At 42.0% G+C, this 18,910-nt stretch overlaps 1 protein-coding gene across 8 annotated transcripts in view; it reads right to left on the bottom strand.

Annotated features, from left to right (window-relative positions):
• Window positions 1–18,910, bottom strand: part of YEATS2 (YEATS domain containing 2) — a 103,871-nt gene that overhangs the window by 62,219 nt on the left and 22,742 nt on the right. For all 8 annotated transcript variants that reach the window (XM_017538305.2, XM_037741930.1, XM_037741931.1 and 5 more), the window contains exons 6-8: window positions 18,082–18,197; window positions 13,072–13,233; window positions 6,224–6,335 (exon numbers count right to left, since the gene is read on the bottom strand). In XM_017538305.2, the coding sequence (XP_017393794.1) occupies window positions 6,224–6,335; window positions 13,072–13,233; window positions 18,082–18,197 (390 nt within the window). The remainder of the gene's footprint in view (window positions 1–6,223; window positions 6,336–13,071; window positions 13,234–18,081; window positions 18,198–18,910) is intronic.

Here is an 18,910-nt window from a genome sequence, read left to right as displayed (position 1 = left end):
CTCTACTAAAAATACAAAAAAAATAGCCGGGCTTGGTGGCATGCGCCTGTAAGCACAGCTACTTTGGAGTCTGAAGCACAAGAACTGCTTGAACTGGGAGGAGAAGGGTGCAGAGCCGAGACTGCCCCACTGCACTCCAGCCTGGGCTACAGAGCAAGACTCTGTCTCAAAAAAAAAAAAAAACTATTTTAAGACCTTCCTTTAAGTAACAGGACAGTACTCGGCCCCTATGAACAAAGTGGCTGTATGCTCTTTTATTTGGTTTCAGTGCTTCTCTGAGGTCATAAGGTAACCTAGTCTTACGATAATCTCTGTAAAAGAACTTAAACATTAAGTTAAGCAGTACCACCTACCACCAATGGAAGGGAAATTTCAGCATGCCTTAAGGTTGAAAGAGGTGCATTTGTAGAAGAAAGGGAATGAAAAAGGAATTCTACAAATATACTCAGCTTTAGTAAGCCCAGTTTTGGGAGCCATTAATGGGAACAATGTGATAAACCACAAAGTAAGGGTGCTTTGGAGATGTCCAGTATTAGGATGATGTCACATGTAGAGAAAATGTACATGAAACTATAATACTATAAAAAGGGCCTAAGGGAACACTAAGCAATGGTCTTTCCACTATAAAAATTAAATATGGGCTGGGCAAGGTGGCTCATGCCTATAATCCCAGCACTTTGGGAGGCTGAGGCGAGTAGATTACTTCAGCCCAGGAGTTTGAGACCATCCTGGGCAACAGTGAAACTCCATCTGTACAAAAAATAAAAATCAGCCAGGTGTAGTGGCATGAGCTTGTAGTCCCAGCTACCCTGGAGGCTGAGGCAGGAGGATCACCTGAGCCTGAGGTGGTCATGGATGCAGTGACCTGTGATCATGCCACTGCACTCTAGCCTGGGCAACAGTGAGACTCTGTCTCAAAAAAGTAAAAAATCAATGTTTATTTATATAAAATCGCAAAAATATTTGAGAAAACAAACCAAAAAGAAGGCATGAGAAATTGCTCACAATGTCATTACTTCAATTACCCCCACAATTTGGTATATTTCTTTTTTTTCCTACCTTTCAAAGATCATGGCTCACCTCACGTACATACACTTTTGTACAAACATACCTCAGAGATAGTTGCAGATTCAATTCTAGACTACTGCAATAAAGAGAATACTGCAATAAAGCAAGTCACAATGAATTTGTTTCCCAGTGTTTATAAAAGTTATGTTTATACTATGCTATATAGTCTATTAAGTATGGAATAGCATAATGTCTAACAAAATAATGTACGTACCTTCATTTAAAAATATTTTATTGCTAAAAAGCACTAATGATCACCTGAACCTTTAGCGAATCATCTTTTTGTTGGCGGAGGGTCCTGCCTTGATGTTGATGGCTGTTTGTTGAAGATTTGGGTGGCTGTGGCAATTTCTTAAAACAAGACAACAATGAAGTTTGCTGCCTGAACTGACTCTTCCTTTTATGGAAAGATTTCTCTGTAGCATGCAATGCTGTTTCGACAGCGTTTTACCCACGAGAGAAGTTCTTTCAGAACTGGAGTCAATCTTCTCAAACCCTGTAGCTGCTTTATCAAGTAAGTTTATTCTAAATCTTCTGTTGTCAATTTCAACAGTGTCCACAGCATCATCACCAGGAGTGGATTCCATCTCAAGAAGCCACTTACTTTCTTATCCATAAGAAGCAAATCCTCGGCCGGGCGCGGTGGCTCACGCCTATAATCCTAGCACTTTGGGAGGCCGAGGTGGGTGGATCACAAGGTCAAGAGATTGAGACCATCCTGGTCAACATGGTGAAACCGTGTCTCTACTAAAAATACAAAAAATTAGCTGAGCATGGTGGTGCGTGCCTGTAGTCCCAGCTGCTCGGGAGGCTGAGGCAGGAGAATTGCTTGAACCCAGGAGGCGGAGGTTGCAGTGAGCCGAGATTGCGCCATTGCACTCCAGCCTGGGTAGCAAGAGGGAAACTCAGTCTTTAAAAAAAAAGAGGCAAATCCTCATGCATTCAAGTTTAATCATAAAATTGCAGCAATTGAGTCATGTCTTCAGGCTCTACTTTCTAATTCTTGTACTCTTGCTATTTCCACCATATCTGCAGCTAGTTCCTCCACTGAAGTCTTGAACTTAAGTCACCCATGGGGTTGGAATCAATTTCTTTCAAACTCCTGTTAATGTTGCCACTCTGACCGCCTCTCATGAATCTCAGATGTTCTCAGTAGCATCTGGAATGGTTAGTCCTTTCCAGGAGGTTTTCAATTTACTTTGACCAAATCCTTCTAAGAAATCACCATCTATGACATCTATAGCCTCACAAAATATATTTTTTTCTTTTCCTTTTTTTTTTTTTTTGAGACAGGGACTTTCTCTGTCACCTAAGCTAGAGGGCAGTGGCTTGATCATGGCTCACAGCAGCCTCAACCTCCTGGGATCATGAAGCTGATCCTCCCACCACAGCCTCCCAAGTAGCTGGGACTACAGGCATGCACTCCATGCCTGGCTAATTTATTTATTTATTTTTTTGTAGAGACGAGGTCTTACTCTGTTGCCCAGGCTTGTCTCCTGAGCTCACACGATCATTCTGCCGTGGCTTCCCAAAGTGCTGGTATTATAGGCATGAGCCACCGTATCTGGCAACAAAATACATTTCTTAAAACAGTAAGACTTGAATGTCAAAATTACTCCTTTATGGAATGGATATTGTGTTAGCAGGCATGAACATAACATTAATCTCCTTGTACATCTCCATCAGAGCTTTTTTTTTTTTAAGATGCAGTCTTGCTCTGTCACCCAGGCTGGAGAACAGTGGCACGATCTTGGCTCACTGCAACCTTTGCCCAGGTTCAAGTGATTCTCCTGTCTTAGCATCCTGAGGAGCTGGGACTACAAGCATGAGCCACCATTCCCAGCTACTTTTTGCATTTTCAGTAGAGACAGGGATTCACCATGTTGGCTAGGCTGATCTTGAACTCCTGGCCTCAAGTGATCCACCCATCTCAGCCTCTCAAAGTGCTGGGATTACAGGCATGACTGTAATGCCAACAGAGCGAGACTCTGTTTCAAAAAAAAAAAATGTTTTTTAGTAAACCATGCTATAAACAGATGTGTTGTCATCCAGGCTTTGTTGTTCCATTTACAAAGCACAGGCAGAGTAGATTTAACATCATTATTAAGGACCATAAGATTTACTTATGGTAAATTTTACCAGAAGTAAATTTTTTACCGTAAGTAAATCTTATGGTAAAAATTTACTTATGGATGGTAAATGAGCGCTGGTTTCAATTTAAAGTTACCAGCTGTGGCTGGGCTCAGGCCCAGGACAACATGGCGAAATCCTATCTCTACTAAAAATACAAAAATTATCTAGATGTGGTGGTAGGCACCTCTAATCCCAGCTACTTGGGAGGCTGAGGTGGGAAGAGTGCTTGAGCCCGGGAGGCAGAGGTTGCAGTGAGCCGAGATCATACCACTATACTTCGGCCTGGGTGACAGAGCGAGAGTTTGTCTCAACAAATAAAAATAAATAAAGCCACCAGGTACATTAGCCCCTAACAAGAGACTCAACCCTGTGCTCTGAAGCCAGGCCCTGACTTCTCCTCTCTAGCTATGGAAGTCCTAGATGGGCTCTTCTTCCAACAGAAGCCCGTTTCATCTCCAGTGAACACCTGTTGTTTAGTGTAGCCACATTCATCAATGATCTTGGCTGGGTGTTCTGGATAACCTGCAGCTGCTTCTTCAGCACTTGTTGCTTCACCTTGCACTTATGTTATGGAGACAGAGTCTTTCTTTAAACCTCAAGAACCAGAGAACAATCCCAGCAACCCGACCACAGCTCGCCTTACCTGGACACCATGAACCACACTGTCCAAACCTTCTTCATTCCTGCCAACACCGACCATCCCCCCAACTATGAGATGCTGTAGGAGGAGCATGAGGTGGCTGCAATGGGGGCACCCCACAACCCTGTGCGCCTGACATCCACCGTGATCCACATCCGCAGCAGGACCTCCGTGCCCATGTCGGCTGGTCCCTATTCAACACCCTCCTCATAAACTCTGCTGCCTGGGCTTCATAGTGGTCTCCTACTCCGTCAAGTCCAGGGACAGGAAAATGGCTGGCGACCTGACCAGGGCCCAGGCCTACGCCTCTACTGCCAAGTGCCTGAACGTCTGGGCCCTGAATTTGGGCATCATCGTGACCATTCTGCTTATCATCATCCCAATCCTGATTCTGCATGCATACCAATAGATCAAGAGGAATCATCCAGGCCAGGGGCTCTGCCCATGACCTGGTTCCCACGTACTCCCTCCCCCTTTCATTCCTTGCCCTGCCCCCAAGCCGAGCCCTGTACCACCACTTTATCCTCACATGCTTTTCTACAATGGTGTTCAATAAAGTGCACGTGTTCCTGGTTAAAAGAAAAAAGAAAGAAAAAACCTCACGAGCCAACATCTGCTAGCTTCAAACTTTTTTTCTGAACCTTCCTCACCCCTCTCAGCCTTCATAGAATTGAAGAGTTAGGGCCTTGCCCTAGATTAGGCTTTGGCTTAAGGGAATAGTACAGCTGGTTTGATCTTCTATACAGATCACCTAGACTTCCTCCATCAGCAAGAAGGCTGCTTTGCTTTCTGATCATTTGCATGTTCACTGGAATAGCACTTTTAATGTCCTTTAATAACTTTTCCTTTACAGTCACAACTTGGCTGTTTGGCACAAGAGGCCTCGCTTTTAGCCTATCTTGGCTTTCCACATGCTTTTTTCACTGAGCTTAATCCTTTCTAGCCTTTAAAGTGAGAGATATGTAACCCTTCTTCTTCAACTCTTGGAAGCCATTATAAAGTTGTTCACTGGTCTAATTTCAATACTGTTGCTCTCAGAGAATAGGAAGGTCCAAAAAGAGGGAAAGAGATGGGGAACCACTGGTTGCTGGAGCAGTCAGAATCCACACAACACGGGTCAATTAAGTTCCTCCTCCTGTATGAGCACAGCTTGTCATGCCCCAAAATCATAAGAGTAACATCAAAGACCACTGATCATAGGATCATCCAAACAGATATAATAATAAAAAAGTTTAAAATATTTCAGGAATTACCAAAATGTGACAGAGAGACACTAATGAGCACATGATGTTGGAAAAGTGGTGCTCACAGACTTGTCTGACACGGGGTTGCCACAAACCTTCGATTTTTAAAAAACAGAGTATCTACTGAGCACAATAAGCAAAGTGCAATGAAACAAAGTATGCCCGTAGTCTGCATTTAACTTCCCAAAGGGCAGTTCTCCCCATGGATAGAAAACACTTCATAAGATATAATTTACAATGGCTGCACCATAAACCACATGGCTATAGCTATCATTAAAGGGTTTCTTATAATACAAAAGTATTACAATCTTGTATAGTACTTTATAATTTCCAAAACATCCTCACTTCTATCTTTACAGACAAATGGTATTATTTGCCCCACTTTATAGAAAAGTAAATAGATTTTTAAAAGTGTTCAGTAACTTAGCCCCAAGAAACACACTGATGGTGAAGTCTGATCAAAGATTCATGTCTTCTGATTATCTGACCATTTTGTTCGTCTTTTTATAGGATATATAAAGTGTTTCTCCAACCTGTAAAGTGATTCTCCAACCATCAGAGGACAAAGTAGTATAGTAGCAGTAAGCATAACACACTCAATGTACTATCTCCTCCGCCCACTATTCTTAGCCACTTCTTGCAGAAGACCTAACAGGACTACTCTGAATACAGTTAACCCTTGAACATGGGTTTGAACTGCACAGATCCTATATGCATGGAGTTTCCTCCACCTCTGCCACCCGAGGCAGCAAGACCAACCCCTCCTATTCCTCAACCTACTCAATGTGAAGATGGTGAGGATAAAGACCTTCAAGATGATCCACTTCCACTTAATGAAATAGTAAATATATGTTCTATTCCTTATGATTTTCTTAGTAATAGTTTTCTCCAGCTTACTTTATTATCAGAATAGTCTATAATATATATAACATGCAAAATATGTGTTAACTGACTATTTACATTGTTAGTAAGGCTTGCAGTGAACAGCAGGCTTTTAATTGTGAAGTTTTAGGGGAGTCAAAAGTTATATGTGAATTTTTTATTGTGAGGAGGCCCTTAACCCCTATGTTGTTCAAGAATCAACCGTAGCTGGTAAAAAGAGACTTCAAAACGAGAGAACAATGTTTTGTTACAATACCTTCAGATTATGTATGATATCTATCCGCTTGTTCTGGCTGTCCTTAAAGTGAACTTGAACTCTGACGGGAAATTCACCCCAGCCTCTTCTGGTCAGGTGGAAAGGAGGTTCTCTATGGAAAAGCAGATTATTAACACATTCATCCACGTTCACTCTCTTATCCTACACACGAACAGTTTTCTGACAACGGGCAAATCAGAAGTTCACTTTGTTCTGAGAATCATTTAGGTTTCTTCATTTAAAAAGTTGAATTTTGCTAAAATGCTAAATTATAAAAATTCAACTCAAAGCTCGGTTAAACTTTCAATTACTGAACGCTAAGAGCTAGAGTAAACTTAGACCATATAATCCAATGTCATTTTCATAGATGAGCAATCTAAGGCGATCTGATAAATGCCACTGGAGAGCCAGCATCCTTAATTGGCATTTGACAGATACAGGCCATGGGGTAAACATTCCCTACCCTAAACCCTCATATTTATTACTCCCCACTGAGGCAGAAACAAAATAAATCATGAACACGCTCAACTGAAAGTGCCAATATATTTGAAACTCTCTGCTAAGAAGACTTAAAAAAGATAATATGTTCACAATATCACCATCCCTGAACAGTGACTATGACTGATTTTAGTGGGCAGAGAGGAATGTGTGTGTATGCTAACTAGACTGGAGAATTCTCAGCACAATGTAATTTGTGAAGGAAAAAAAGGGGGGGAAATTGACAGAAAAGAAAAGCAAACTGGTGATGGGCACATGAGGGTTCATTATACTCTTTACTTTCGTATATGTTTGAAATTTTCCACAGCAAAAAATTTAGAAATTTAATTGAGATATCTTTAAGTACTCAAAACAATATGGTTTAAGTCCATAGGAAAGAGAGAGAATGCTTTTAACATGAAAACATTTGTTATGCATCCTGGCTTAGAATTATTGTAATGAGAGAAGATATCAAAATTACAAGGAGGTAGGACGCAGTGGCTCACACCTGTAATCCCAACACTTTGGGAGGACATGACAATTGCGTGAACCCAGGGGTGGAGGCTGCAGCGAGCTGAGATCACACCACTGCATTCCAGCCTAGGTGACAGAGCGAGACTCTATCTCAAAAAAAAAAAAAAAAAAATTGGCCGGGCGCAGTGGCTCACGCCTGTAATCCCAGCACTTTGGGAGGCCGAGGCGGGTGGATCACGAGGTCAAGAGATCAAGACCATCCTGGTCAACATGGTGAAACCCCGTCTCTACTAAAAATACAAAAAATTAGCTGGGCATGGTGGTGCATGCCTGTAATCCCAGCTACTCAGGAGGCTGAGGCAGGAGAATTGCCTGAACCCAGGAGGCGGAGGTTGCGGTGAGCCGAGATCGCGCCATTGCACTCCAGCCTGGGTAACAAGAGCGAAACTCCGTCTCAAAAAAAAAAAAAAAATTACAAGGAGAAAGAAACTCAACAGATAGTGTTTTTGGAAAACTGAATTCAGTAAGTGCAGAGTACAAGAATGCAACCTGATAGGCACCTAACAGATGTGAATTAACAAACACAGAGCGAGGAGCTCACCATGGAGCCTGAGTCAGGAAAAAGCCCTGCGCATGCGGGTAACCTAGAAAGCAGAGGAATTAATAAATACTTTATAAACCAGAGAAAAAGCAAAGCAAAGCAAAGCAAATGAGAGTGCCCTGGATGGAAGAAACCAGCTACACAGGAGCAAAGAGAAGCAGCCATGATATGGGTATAGATTCAGGCTTGGGGGTATAGAAGGCCAAAACAGTCTGAAATGAGACTCACAGCCAGGGATACAGGAGAGCCTAGAGGCATGGTGGACTTGAGAAGAGTAAATTAATGGCAATTCTACTGACGTTAAGTTTGCTCATTTAAATTCCAGCAAAGCTAAACGGTAAGTCTAAACTCATTTTGCAATATGCCTCAATCACCCTGAAAGCTTAACTTCTCTCACAATGAATATGATAAATTAGGGATGTTTCTCAATGCATGTACACGGCCTAACCTTTAGTGAACAGACAGGAAAGACTGCTGCCAGAGAAGACAAACAGTGCAAAGTCAGGAAAAATGAACAATGCTTTTTAACAGGAAATTCCTCCATAAACATATTTTTTTTTTTTTTTTTTTGGACAGAGTTTCGCTCTTGTTACCCAGGCTGGAGTGCAATGGCACGATCTCGGCTCACCGCAACCTCCGCCTCCCGGGTTCAGGCAATTCTCCTGCCTCAGCCTCCTGAGTAGCTGGGATTACATGCACGCGCCACCATGCCCAGCTAATTTTTTGTAGTTTTAGTAGAGACGGGGTTTCACCATGTTGACCAGGATGGTCTCGATCTCTTGACCTCGTGATCCACCCGCCTCGGCCTCCCAAAGTGCTGGGATTACAGGCTTGAGCCACCGCGCCCGGCCTCATAAACATATTTTTAAAAGCAAAAAAAAACCCCTAAGCCCTACAAATGCTATACTTCAAAAGATGTTACTTCATACAATAAAGGACCGCCTCCCCTGAACAAACTTCAATATTACTAGATTCCTCATAGAAGATGAAATAAATCAGTGACACCAAGAGGGAAAAAACCTAAGACTATGGGGATGAAACAAAAATGGCTCTATTGGAAATACAGAATGGAGGACAACTCCTTGCTCAACTAATTCATTCAAATGGCCATTCTTTTTTTTTTTTTTTGAGACAGAGTCTCACTTTGTCGCCAGGCGACAGGCTGGAGTGCAGTGGCGTGATCTCGGCTCACTGCAACCTCCGCCTCCCGGGTTCAAGCAATTCTCCTGCCTCAGCCTCCCGAGTGGCTGGGACTATAGGCACACACCACCACACCCAGCTAATTTTTGTGTTTTTAGTAGCGAGGGTTTCACCATGTTGGCCAGGATGGTCTCGATCTCTTGACCTTGTGATCTGCCTGCCTCAGCCTCCCAAAGTGCTGGGGGTCATTTTTTTTTTTCCAGACAGAGTCTCACTCTGTAGGGACGGGGTTTCACCATCTCGGCCAGGCTGGTCTCAAACTCCTGACCTCAGGTGATCCGCCCATGTTGGCCTCCCAAAGTGCTGGGATTACAGACGTGAGCCACCATGCTTGGCCTGAGTGTTTGATTTTTAAGAGCCAAGATCGTGCCACTGCACTCCAGCCATGCAACAGAGGGAGGCTCTGCCTCAAAAAAATAAAAAATTAAAATTAAAAAAAGGAATACAGGTAAACTGGAGTATGCCAAAGAACATAGCCTGAATGGCAAAGGAACACAAAACAAAGTCACATGAGTGACAACTGAAAGAAATCGGTAAGACGCAATAACTGGTCTTGAACTCCTGACCTTTTGATCCACCTGCCTCAGCATCCCAAAGTGCTGGGATTACAGGCGTGAGCCACCTTGCACAGCAGACTCTGGGGATATAAGGACAAGATAAGGTCCCAAACATCAAGAAGCTGTAAATCTGGTGAGACATACATGTAAATGAATAAATGCTGTAATCGACTTATATACATTACCTGCTATTAAAAACCACAGAGCTACGGTGGATCACAGCACATAATTTCTCCAGGAGTTTTAAACACCAGAAGCACACAAGCAATCATCTCTTTTAAAACATTATTTAAAAATCGGCTGAGCGTGGTAGCTCACGCCTGTAATCCCAGCACTTCGAGAGTCCGAGGCAGGTGGATCACGAGGTCAGGAGATTCAGACCATCCTGGCCAACGTGGTGAAACCCTGTCTCTACTAAAAATACTACATACTATCTATATAAACTATTGCTAAACTATAAAATATTGTTAAAATCCCAACCATTCAAGTAAACAGTCATTCACTGTAATTTAACTTGTGGAAGAAAGTGAGACAAGAAAAGATTCATTGAGGAAGTAGTTTCTGATTGACATCTTGAAGGATAAAGTGCAGATTTTCAGGCCGGGCGAGGTGGCTCACGCCTGTAATCCCAGCACTTTGGGAGGTGGAGACAGGTGGATCTCCTGAGGTCAGGAGTTTGAGACAAGCCTGGCCAACATGGAGAAACCCCATCTCTACTAAAAATACAAAATTAGCCAGGCATGGTGGTGCATGCCTATAATCCCAGCTACTTGGGAGGCTGAGGCAGGAGAATCCTTGAACCCAGGAGGCGGAGGTTGCGGTGACCAGAGATCGCACCACTGCACACTCCAGCCTGGGCAACAAGAGCAAAACTCCATCTCAAAAATTAAAAAAAAAAGCAGATCTTCAGATGGCCACACTGTGTATGTGTGTGCAAACGTGAGTACGCATGTGTGTGTGTATGAAAACAGACAACAGGGAGAAAGATGGTATTCCAGGCAAAGAAAACAAGTGTATGTCACTAGTGGTTTTCTAGGAGAGGCTGCATGCTGAGGTTGGTTGTAGAAGGTATTTCTGAAAGGATTACATCAGGTATAGAGTTAAACCAAATTACAGACAAGGTCTTTCCAACACCAATGTTTGAGAGCCTATGAATCAAACTGCTTCTTTACCAAGTAAACTTTATTACTAGAATAAAATAGAGTATCAACACTTTTCTGAGGCTCTTCTCAGTGAAATATATCAAGAAAAAGAAGAAAGTTTTATAAATACTAATAAAAGAAAAAATCTTATTTGCATTAAAAAACTACTACACTGATCCTCTTGAGTAGACAGGAGAGAGCCCCAGTATCATTAAAAATGTGAAAATTAATCATTAATTCTGTGCAATTCCAATCTGTACCTTGACAATTTGATTCTAAGGTAATCTAGAAAAATATATATACTCAAAAAGGACCAAAAAAAGTTTAAAATAATAATGAGTAGAATATAATCTATTAGATATCAGAATATGTTATCAAGCAATTACAATTACAATAGTATAGTACTGTTACAGGGGTAGTTATTAAAAGTCTAGAATAAGATCCATGCTTGCAAGGGAATTTAGTGTGTATTAGATGCAGGGAAAGGACGGATCAACTGATAGCCATGATAATTATTATGAAGAAGATAAACATACTGTACTTACCTACAAAAATCTTATTTGCAAATATTTCACTTTCTGACCACCAAGCCCCTGTCTTTCCAGTTTCACCCCAATCCAACTATTATTTGACTTCATGGAGACTTCTATTTCTTGCTCACAAAACTTTTCACCAGCCATCATTGCTCTTACATAGGTATCTTCTCTCCCTACTCTGCTTAGATTCTATGATATATCACTACAATAACCTAAGCATCCAAGTGAAGAAATCAAAGAACCAAGAGACAAGGGTTTTGGATAAATTGTCTCTACGTATGCAAAGTCCTTAAGAATGACAGCAAGAGTTATGATAGAGAGAAAATCAGCAAACCAGGTGTTGAAACCTTTCTCCCTTTTCCAAAAAGCCTCAACTGCTTTGAGGTTGCTGCTCCTCTTCTGTTGCAATTATCTACTAATTTCCCCAGTCATCCTTGGCAGGGAGAGGTGGTCCAGAAGCCATAAATACTATCAAGAAAGACACCCATCCCACCCTCAGGCGCAATGGTGTGAGAAAAAAAACAGCCACCAACACTTTAAAGGGTTAAAAAAGAGCAGAGTTTCAGGAGGCAGCCATGTTTTAGGAGTTGGGGGTGAAGCAAGGCTCTGAACAGAGCACAGAATAGAGATCTCACTGATAATAACCAACAACCACTTATACAGTGAAAGTATACAATTAATATGGGTCAGGCGTGGTGGCTCATGTCTGTAATCTCAGCACTTTGGGAGGCCAAGGCAGGCAGAGGGCTTGAGCTCAGGAGTTCAAGACCAGTCTAGCCAACATGGCAAAACTCCATTTCTACAAAATATACAAAAATTAGCCAGGCGTGGTGGTGTGCACCTGTAATCACAGCTACATGGAAGGCTGAGGCATGAGAACTGCATGAACCCAGGAGGTGGAGGCTGCAATGAGTCAAGATCGTTCCACTGCACTCCAGCCTGGATGACAGAGCAAGACTCTGCCCCCCACCAAAAAAACACCCACAATTAATGTGTATATGTGTAACATCATATAAAGATCTAAAGAATACACCTAAATGATACAAGCAAATTTCCCAAAATATATATAATCATTTCATCTTGGTGAAATAAGAACAACAAACTGTACTACATTAAAATATGTACAAAAGAAATACGATTGGCAGTTACTTCTGAAGAGAGTGAGATCATGGGGAACTTTCAACATTAATTAGTCTATAGTGTTAGAATACTATATTTAATTCTGCTATATTCTGATATTCATAAAAATAAATAACAATTTCTTTTCTTTCCTTTTCTTTTTTTGGGGGGGATGGAGTTTCTCTCTTTCGCCCAGGCTGGAGTGAAGTGGCGTGAAGTCTGCTCACTGTAACTACGCCTACCGGGTACAAGCCATTCTTGTGCCGCAGAATCCTAAGTAGCTGGGATCACAGGCACCCACCATCATGCCCAGCTAATTTTTGTATTTTTGTAGAGATGGGCTTTCACCATGTTGGTCAGGCTAGTCTCGAACTCCTGACCTCAGGTGATCCACCTGCCTCAGCCTCCCAAAGTGCTATGATTATAGGCGTGAGCCACTGCCTTGGCAAGAAGTAACATTTTCATATGTATCTGTAACTATATAAACAAGTTTAGCTATTTCCAGAGGGGAGCAAAATCAGCTAATAGAATTAGTGTGGTAACAATCAGCTAGGAGAAGACAATGCCTGCTCAGTGAGACAGTAATCTCAAAGAGTGAACTACAACTAAAACTATATTGTGACTAAGAGTCAATTTTTAATTATTATTACATTTCCAGGAAATGTTCTGAAGTTAAATCACTTTTCTTCCATGTCAATAAATGTGTATTTCAATTCAGGTTAAATAGCTCAAGTATGTTTACCTAACTTCCACAAGGTCATTTGGTTTATAGCTGGGATGTAGGAAGAACCAAACTTTCTTGACAAAATGATTAATGCTGGGTTCTCTACGAGACCCTCGGACATATACCATCCACTTATGAGTTGACTGGTCATTTTCTTCCCTCTTATCCGGAGGTATATACCTAGAGAAAAAGAAAAAAGAGACCTGAATCCTTTTTGTCCTTTAAAATCCTAACAAAATAATTAACTCCTACTTCAAATTAAAAACAAGATTAAAATTCCCACAATATTTAACAGCTACATCACCTAAACAAACAAAATGAGTCTTTGCAAGTTAATCATTTTTTTTTTCCTTTCTTTCTAAAACATAGTTGGGGCTGGATGCAGTGGCTGGCTCACACTAATGCCAGCACTTCGGGAGGCTGAGCTGGGAGGACTGCTTGAGGCCAGGAGTTAGAGATCAGCCTGGGCAACATAGTGAGAGCCTGTCACTGAGTTTAAAATTTTAAACTCAGCTGGGCGCAGTGGCCCACGCCTGCAGTCCCAGCTAGCTGAGAGGCTGAGGAGGTGGGAGGACTGCCTGAGCCCAGGAGTCCGGGGCTGCAGCGAGCTACAATCACATCACTGCACTTCAGTCTGGGTGACAGAGCAAGCCATTACCTCAGAAAATTTAAATTAATGAACTAAACCAAATTAATAAAATAAATAAAACATAAATTTGGTTTAAGGGGCATCGTGTTAAAAGTTTGTTTTGTTCTACTCATTCAGCATGCAATTTTTTAAAAAAAGGCAAACTTGCTTTTCCCGCTAAATAGACATCTAAGGTGGAAATAAACTGACGTATTTTTTATTCCTGGGTCAGGGAACCTCTAGCCTTAAGGTTGATTTCATTTAGGTTTCAGGGTGCTACAGCTCTGGGCCTTTCTGGTGACTCTCATGGTTGCCAAAAAGGCTGCACCTAGTCTCCTGCCCTCTGAAAGCTAAGACGTGCCATTCCCTGAAGTCCTGATCATGGTAAAACTAGCATCTTTAGTGCTTCCCTTTATGGACCCTGTCTTCATTTCAGTATGAGACCCCCTTCTTCGATTCATACAGAACATATGGTCATGACCCTCTATATGCTCGTCTCTGCCTAGCGCTAATCCTTAGTAATATGGGGTAGGGGGCAAGTTGCCTAACCTAGCTCTTGTGGAGTGTTCTTGTCCAATCTTGGCCCTTTACTATTCTAGCCTATGAAAGTCACAAACACTGTTGGGTTTGTTTTTTTTTTTTTTTTTTGAGATGGAGTCTTGCTCTGACGCCAGGCTGGAGTACAGTGGCACGATCTCGGCTCACTGCAACCTCCACCTCCTGGATTCAAGTGATTCTCCTGCCTCAGCCTCTCGAGTAGCTGGGACTACAAGCAAGTGCCACCACGCCCAGCTAATTTTTGTATTTTTAGTAGAGATCGGGTTTCACTATGTTGGCTAGTATGGTCTTGATCTCTTGACCTTGTGATCCGCCTGCCTCAGCCTCCCAAAGTGCTGGGATTACAGGCGTAAGCCGCTGCATCCAGCCCCCTGTTGGGATTTTAACTGTTATCTATAGAACGATATGGGAAGAGGTAATATCTTTACAAGAGAGGTCAGCCCAGAAAAGGCCATGCCTGTAAATTCAGGCAGACCTACTAGACCATAAGAAGATTTGGGCTACACAATCATCTAATTATTTAAATGCATTGGCATAAAGAAGTTAGTGGTTTCTCATCTCTTTAATGGTACAGCACCTGCAGTTATACCTTCTTTTTTATGAAGATTATTTGTGCCTTCTCTTTTTTCTATGAGTAATTTTTAAAATTAATTTCACCAGGTTTGTATATATTTTTCTCCTTTTATCAATTAATCAATCAAATATTTACTAAATAAATACTGTAAGGTACAAAACCAGACAAGGCTGGGCATGGTGACTCACGTCTGTAATTCCAGCACTTTTGGAGGCCAAAGCGGGTGGCTCACCCAAGGTCATGAGTTCCAGACCAGGCTGATCAACATAGTGAAATTCCATCTCTACTAAAAATACAAAATTATCCAGGTGTGGCAGTGCCTGCCTGTAATCCCAACTAATTGGGAAGCTGAGGCAGGAGAACTGCTCAAACCCAGGAGGTGGAGGGTGCAGTGAGCCGAGATCACGCCACTGCACTCCAGGCTGGGTAACAAGAGTGAAACTACATCTCGAAAAAAACAAAACAAAACCAGGTAAGACACAGTTTCCACCCTAAAGAGACTCCAGTCTGATTTGAGAAAAATATCTGAATACAGAAAATGGCCACATAATATGATAAAAATCACAGAGAGCATAGATGAATATACCTAATGAGGAAGGGATCAGCAAATAAAACTTCATGAGGAAATTAGTTAAATATGTTACCGTTTAGAATCTTAACCACTGTAATCAATTTTTCTCCATCAAATTAATTTAATCCCTTCCAACTATTTACATCTAGGCCAAATATATACTTAACATTCTTATGTTATGAGAGGATTTACAACGTCTTTATCTAGCCCTAGACACTTGGCAAAAATGATGAAGCTGCTACAAGGTAAGAAGGCAGCCTGAGATCATATCGGTAAAGTACATGGCTCTGGAGCTTGGAGGAATTCTGCCTTCAAGATCTGCTCATGGCCGGGCGCGGTGGCTCACGCCTGTAATCCCAGCACTTTGGGAGGCCGAGGCATGTGGATCACGAGGTCAAGAGATGGAGACCATCCTGGTCAACGTGGTGAAACCCCGTCTCTACTAAAAATACAAAAAATCAGCTGGGCATGGTGGTGCGTGCCTGTAATCCCAGCTACTCAGGAGGCTGAGGCAGGAGAATTGCCTGAACCCAGGAGGCGGAGGTTGCGGTGAGCCGAGATCGCGCCATTGCACTCCAGCCTGGGTAACAAGAGCGAAACTCCGTCTCAAAAAAAAAAAAAAAAATCTGCTCAGCAACCTTTTATTATGAACTAAAAACAATTTTGGGCAACCAAATCAACATTTTTAGAATTCACTAAGGCCCCTAAAGACAGAACTGGTTCATAGTAGTCAAAAGTTCTTCCAAACTTACACACAGTGACACAATTGGCCAATTATATTTGTGTAAGAGCTTATGTCTTAGAAATTTCTACCAAGCACTGTTTTATTCTAAGGGAAAGACTGGCAGACACGCTAAGGCAGAGACTCAAATCTCTGGACCTTGGTTCACTTTTGAAGCCACTAAGGGCTCAAAAAAACATTCCCTGAGGTCTCTTCCTGCTGTAATACCAGGATAATATGAGTATTATGCCCAAGTATTAATATAAAGAGGTGACTGAGAAGGCTTTATCTACTTTATTCTCACGTCCTGATGACTTGTTAGATACAAATCTCTTTGGTTTGCCTTCGAGTCACAAAAAAGGACCTGTTGTAAGATTCTGAAGAAGAACAAAAGTCAAAGAAACCCACCACACTTACACTCTTCCATTTCAAACCAAAACAAAAGAACAGGAAATAGGTTTTCCAGGGAGAAGAATCTGGTTTCAGCTTTGGAAGTGCCAATTACAAGTAAATGGCTGATATGGTTTGGTATGTCCCCACCCAAATCTCATCTTGAATTGTAGCTCCCAGAATTCCCACACGTCCTGGGAGGGACCCAGTGGGAGGTAACCAGGAATCATGGGGAGGGGTCTTTATGGTTTTATAAACAGGAGTTCTCCTACCCAAGTTCTCTTGCCTGCCTCCACTTAAGACATGACTTTGCTTCTCCTTTGCCTTCTGCCATGACTGTGAGGCCTCCCCAGCCATGTGGCACTGTGAGTCCATTAAACCTCTTTCCTTTTATAAATTACCTAGTCTCGAGTATGTCTCTATTAGCAGTGTGGGAAGAGACTAAAACAATGGCAGACGCAAGAATGTAAATGTAGAGACAAAAATGAAGATCTGAACATTCAAATTGAGGGCAGGATCTGAGGATTTACCATCCTCTACTGGCTTTCAAATACCTAACAATTAGCACATTTTACAAACTACACAAGAAGGTGTAGGAGTTAATATACTGCCTCTTCTCTAGCAGTATTTTGGAACAAACATCTTCCCCTTATTTATCCTTTGTGGATATTGTGCAAGGCAAGGCAGGATGGCACTGTATAGAGGCAGTACAAAGGAAATAATATCCAAAAGGAAGTTAGGAGACCTAGGTGCCCTGACCCTGGGGCTATTTGTTTAAGAAGAGTAATAAAGCTGGGTGGGGTGGCTCCCGCCTGTAATCTCAGAACTTTAGGAGGCCAGGGCAGGCGGATCATGAAGTCAGGAGTTCAGCACCAGCCTGGCCAACATGATAAAACCCCGTCTTTACAAAAAATGCAAAAATTAGCCAGGCATGGTGGCATGCGCCTGTAATCCCAGCTACTCCAGAGGCTGAGACAGAAGAATCACTTGAACTTGGGAAGCAGAGGTTGCAGTGAGCCAAGACTGAGCCACTGCTCTCCAGACTGGGTGAAAGAGTAATAAAAGCATTTTTTTAAAAAGGCCAGGCATGATGGCTCACATCTGTACTCCCAGCACCTTGGGAGGCCAAGACAGGCAGATCACAAGGTCAGGAGTTAGACACTAGCTTGACCAAAGTGGTGAAATCCCATCTCTACAAAAAATACAAAATTAGCCAGACGTGGTGTTGTACACCTGTAACCCCAGCTACTAGGGAGGCTGAGGCAGGAGAATCACTTGAACCTGTAAGGCGGAGGTTGAGGTGAGCTGAGGTCACACCACTGCACTCCAGCCCAGCCAAGAAGAGTGAAACTCTGTCTCAAAATAAAAGAAAAACAGGAGACCTAGATTCAAATTCTGACTGTGCTCACTAATGAGCACAATTATCCTAATAAAGTTTCTACGTTGTGGTTTACTTTTTAAACAACTAAAGGCTTGGGAAAAAGAATCCTTGAGGCCTCTTCCTACTGTAATATTACAATGAGAGTATTGGTGCCAAAGTATTAACATAAATGGACAAATAAAAATAAATTCAACTGGATACTCACTTAGACACATTGCCCACTACTATTGTTTTCTTTACAAAAAGTCGTGAAGTCTCATCTCCTGTGAGATCGGCATTCCGCTGTTCTGTTTTATGGGAGCCAGTGACACTAGAAGTATCCTGAAAAGAATCATAATCAACATGCATTCTCATTTCCAACAATTTTCAGTAGGACAGAAACCACAAAACCATAAAAAGTATAAATGGAATAACTAAGATTTTTTTTAAAAAATTATGAAATTCTTTGGCTTCATGGCACCTCTCAAAGCATTTTAAAAACGCACTGTATTTTGCTAGATACAAAAAAAAGAAAGAAAATGCACTATAAATGGTGCCTAATTTGTACAAAGTTTATATACTGTAATTCCCTGTATGTTTTTAATAGTTACATACATCTGCTTTGGATATGCAAATAGGATTTGGAAGGATACACAATAAACTATTACAATGGTTACTTCTGGGAAATGGGAACAGAAAGAAAGGGGTCAATGGAATTTACCTTCTTTCTAACCTTTTCTAACAGCCAGGTTGGTCTCAAACTCACCTCAGGTGATCCGCCCGCCTCGGCCTCCCAAAGTGCTGGGATTACACGCATGAGCCACTGCACCTAACCTCCTAAATTCTTTTTAACTAAGAAAAGGAAAACACATGTAATATTTGCCCAGGAAAGATACTGGAAAGATAAGGTCAATCCGTACCGGGCACGGTGGCTCATGCCTGTAATCCCAGCACTTTGGGAGGCTGAGGTGGGCAGATCACCTGAGGCTGGGAATTTGAGACCAGCCTGACCAACATGAAGAAACCCCGTCTCTACTAAAAATACAAAATTAGCC

This window comes from Cebus imitator, unplaced genomic scaffold (genome assembly GCF_001604975.1).
Source record: "Cebus imitator isolate Cc_AM_T3 unplaced genomic scaffold, Cebus_imitator-1.0 Scaffold111, whole genome shotgun sequence".
In the NCBI taxonomy this organism is placed as follows: domain Eukaryota; kingdom Metazoa; phylum Chordata; class Mammalia; order Primates; family Cebidae; genus Cebus; species Cebus imitator.
This window is presented reverse-complemented; position numbering and strand designations above follow the sequence as displayed.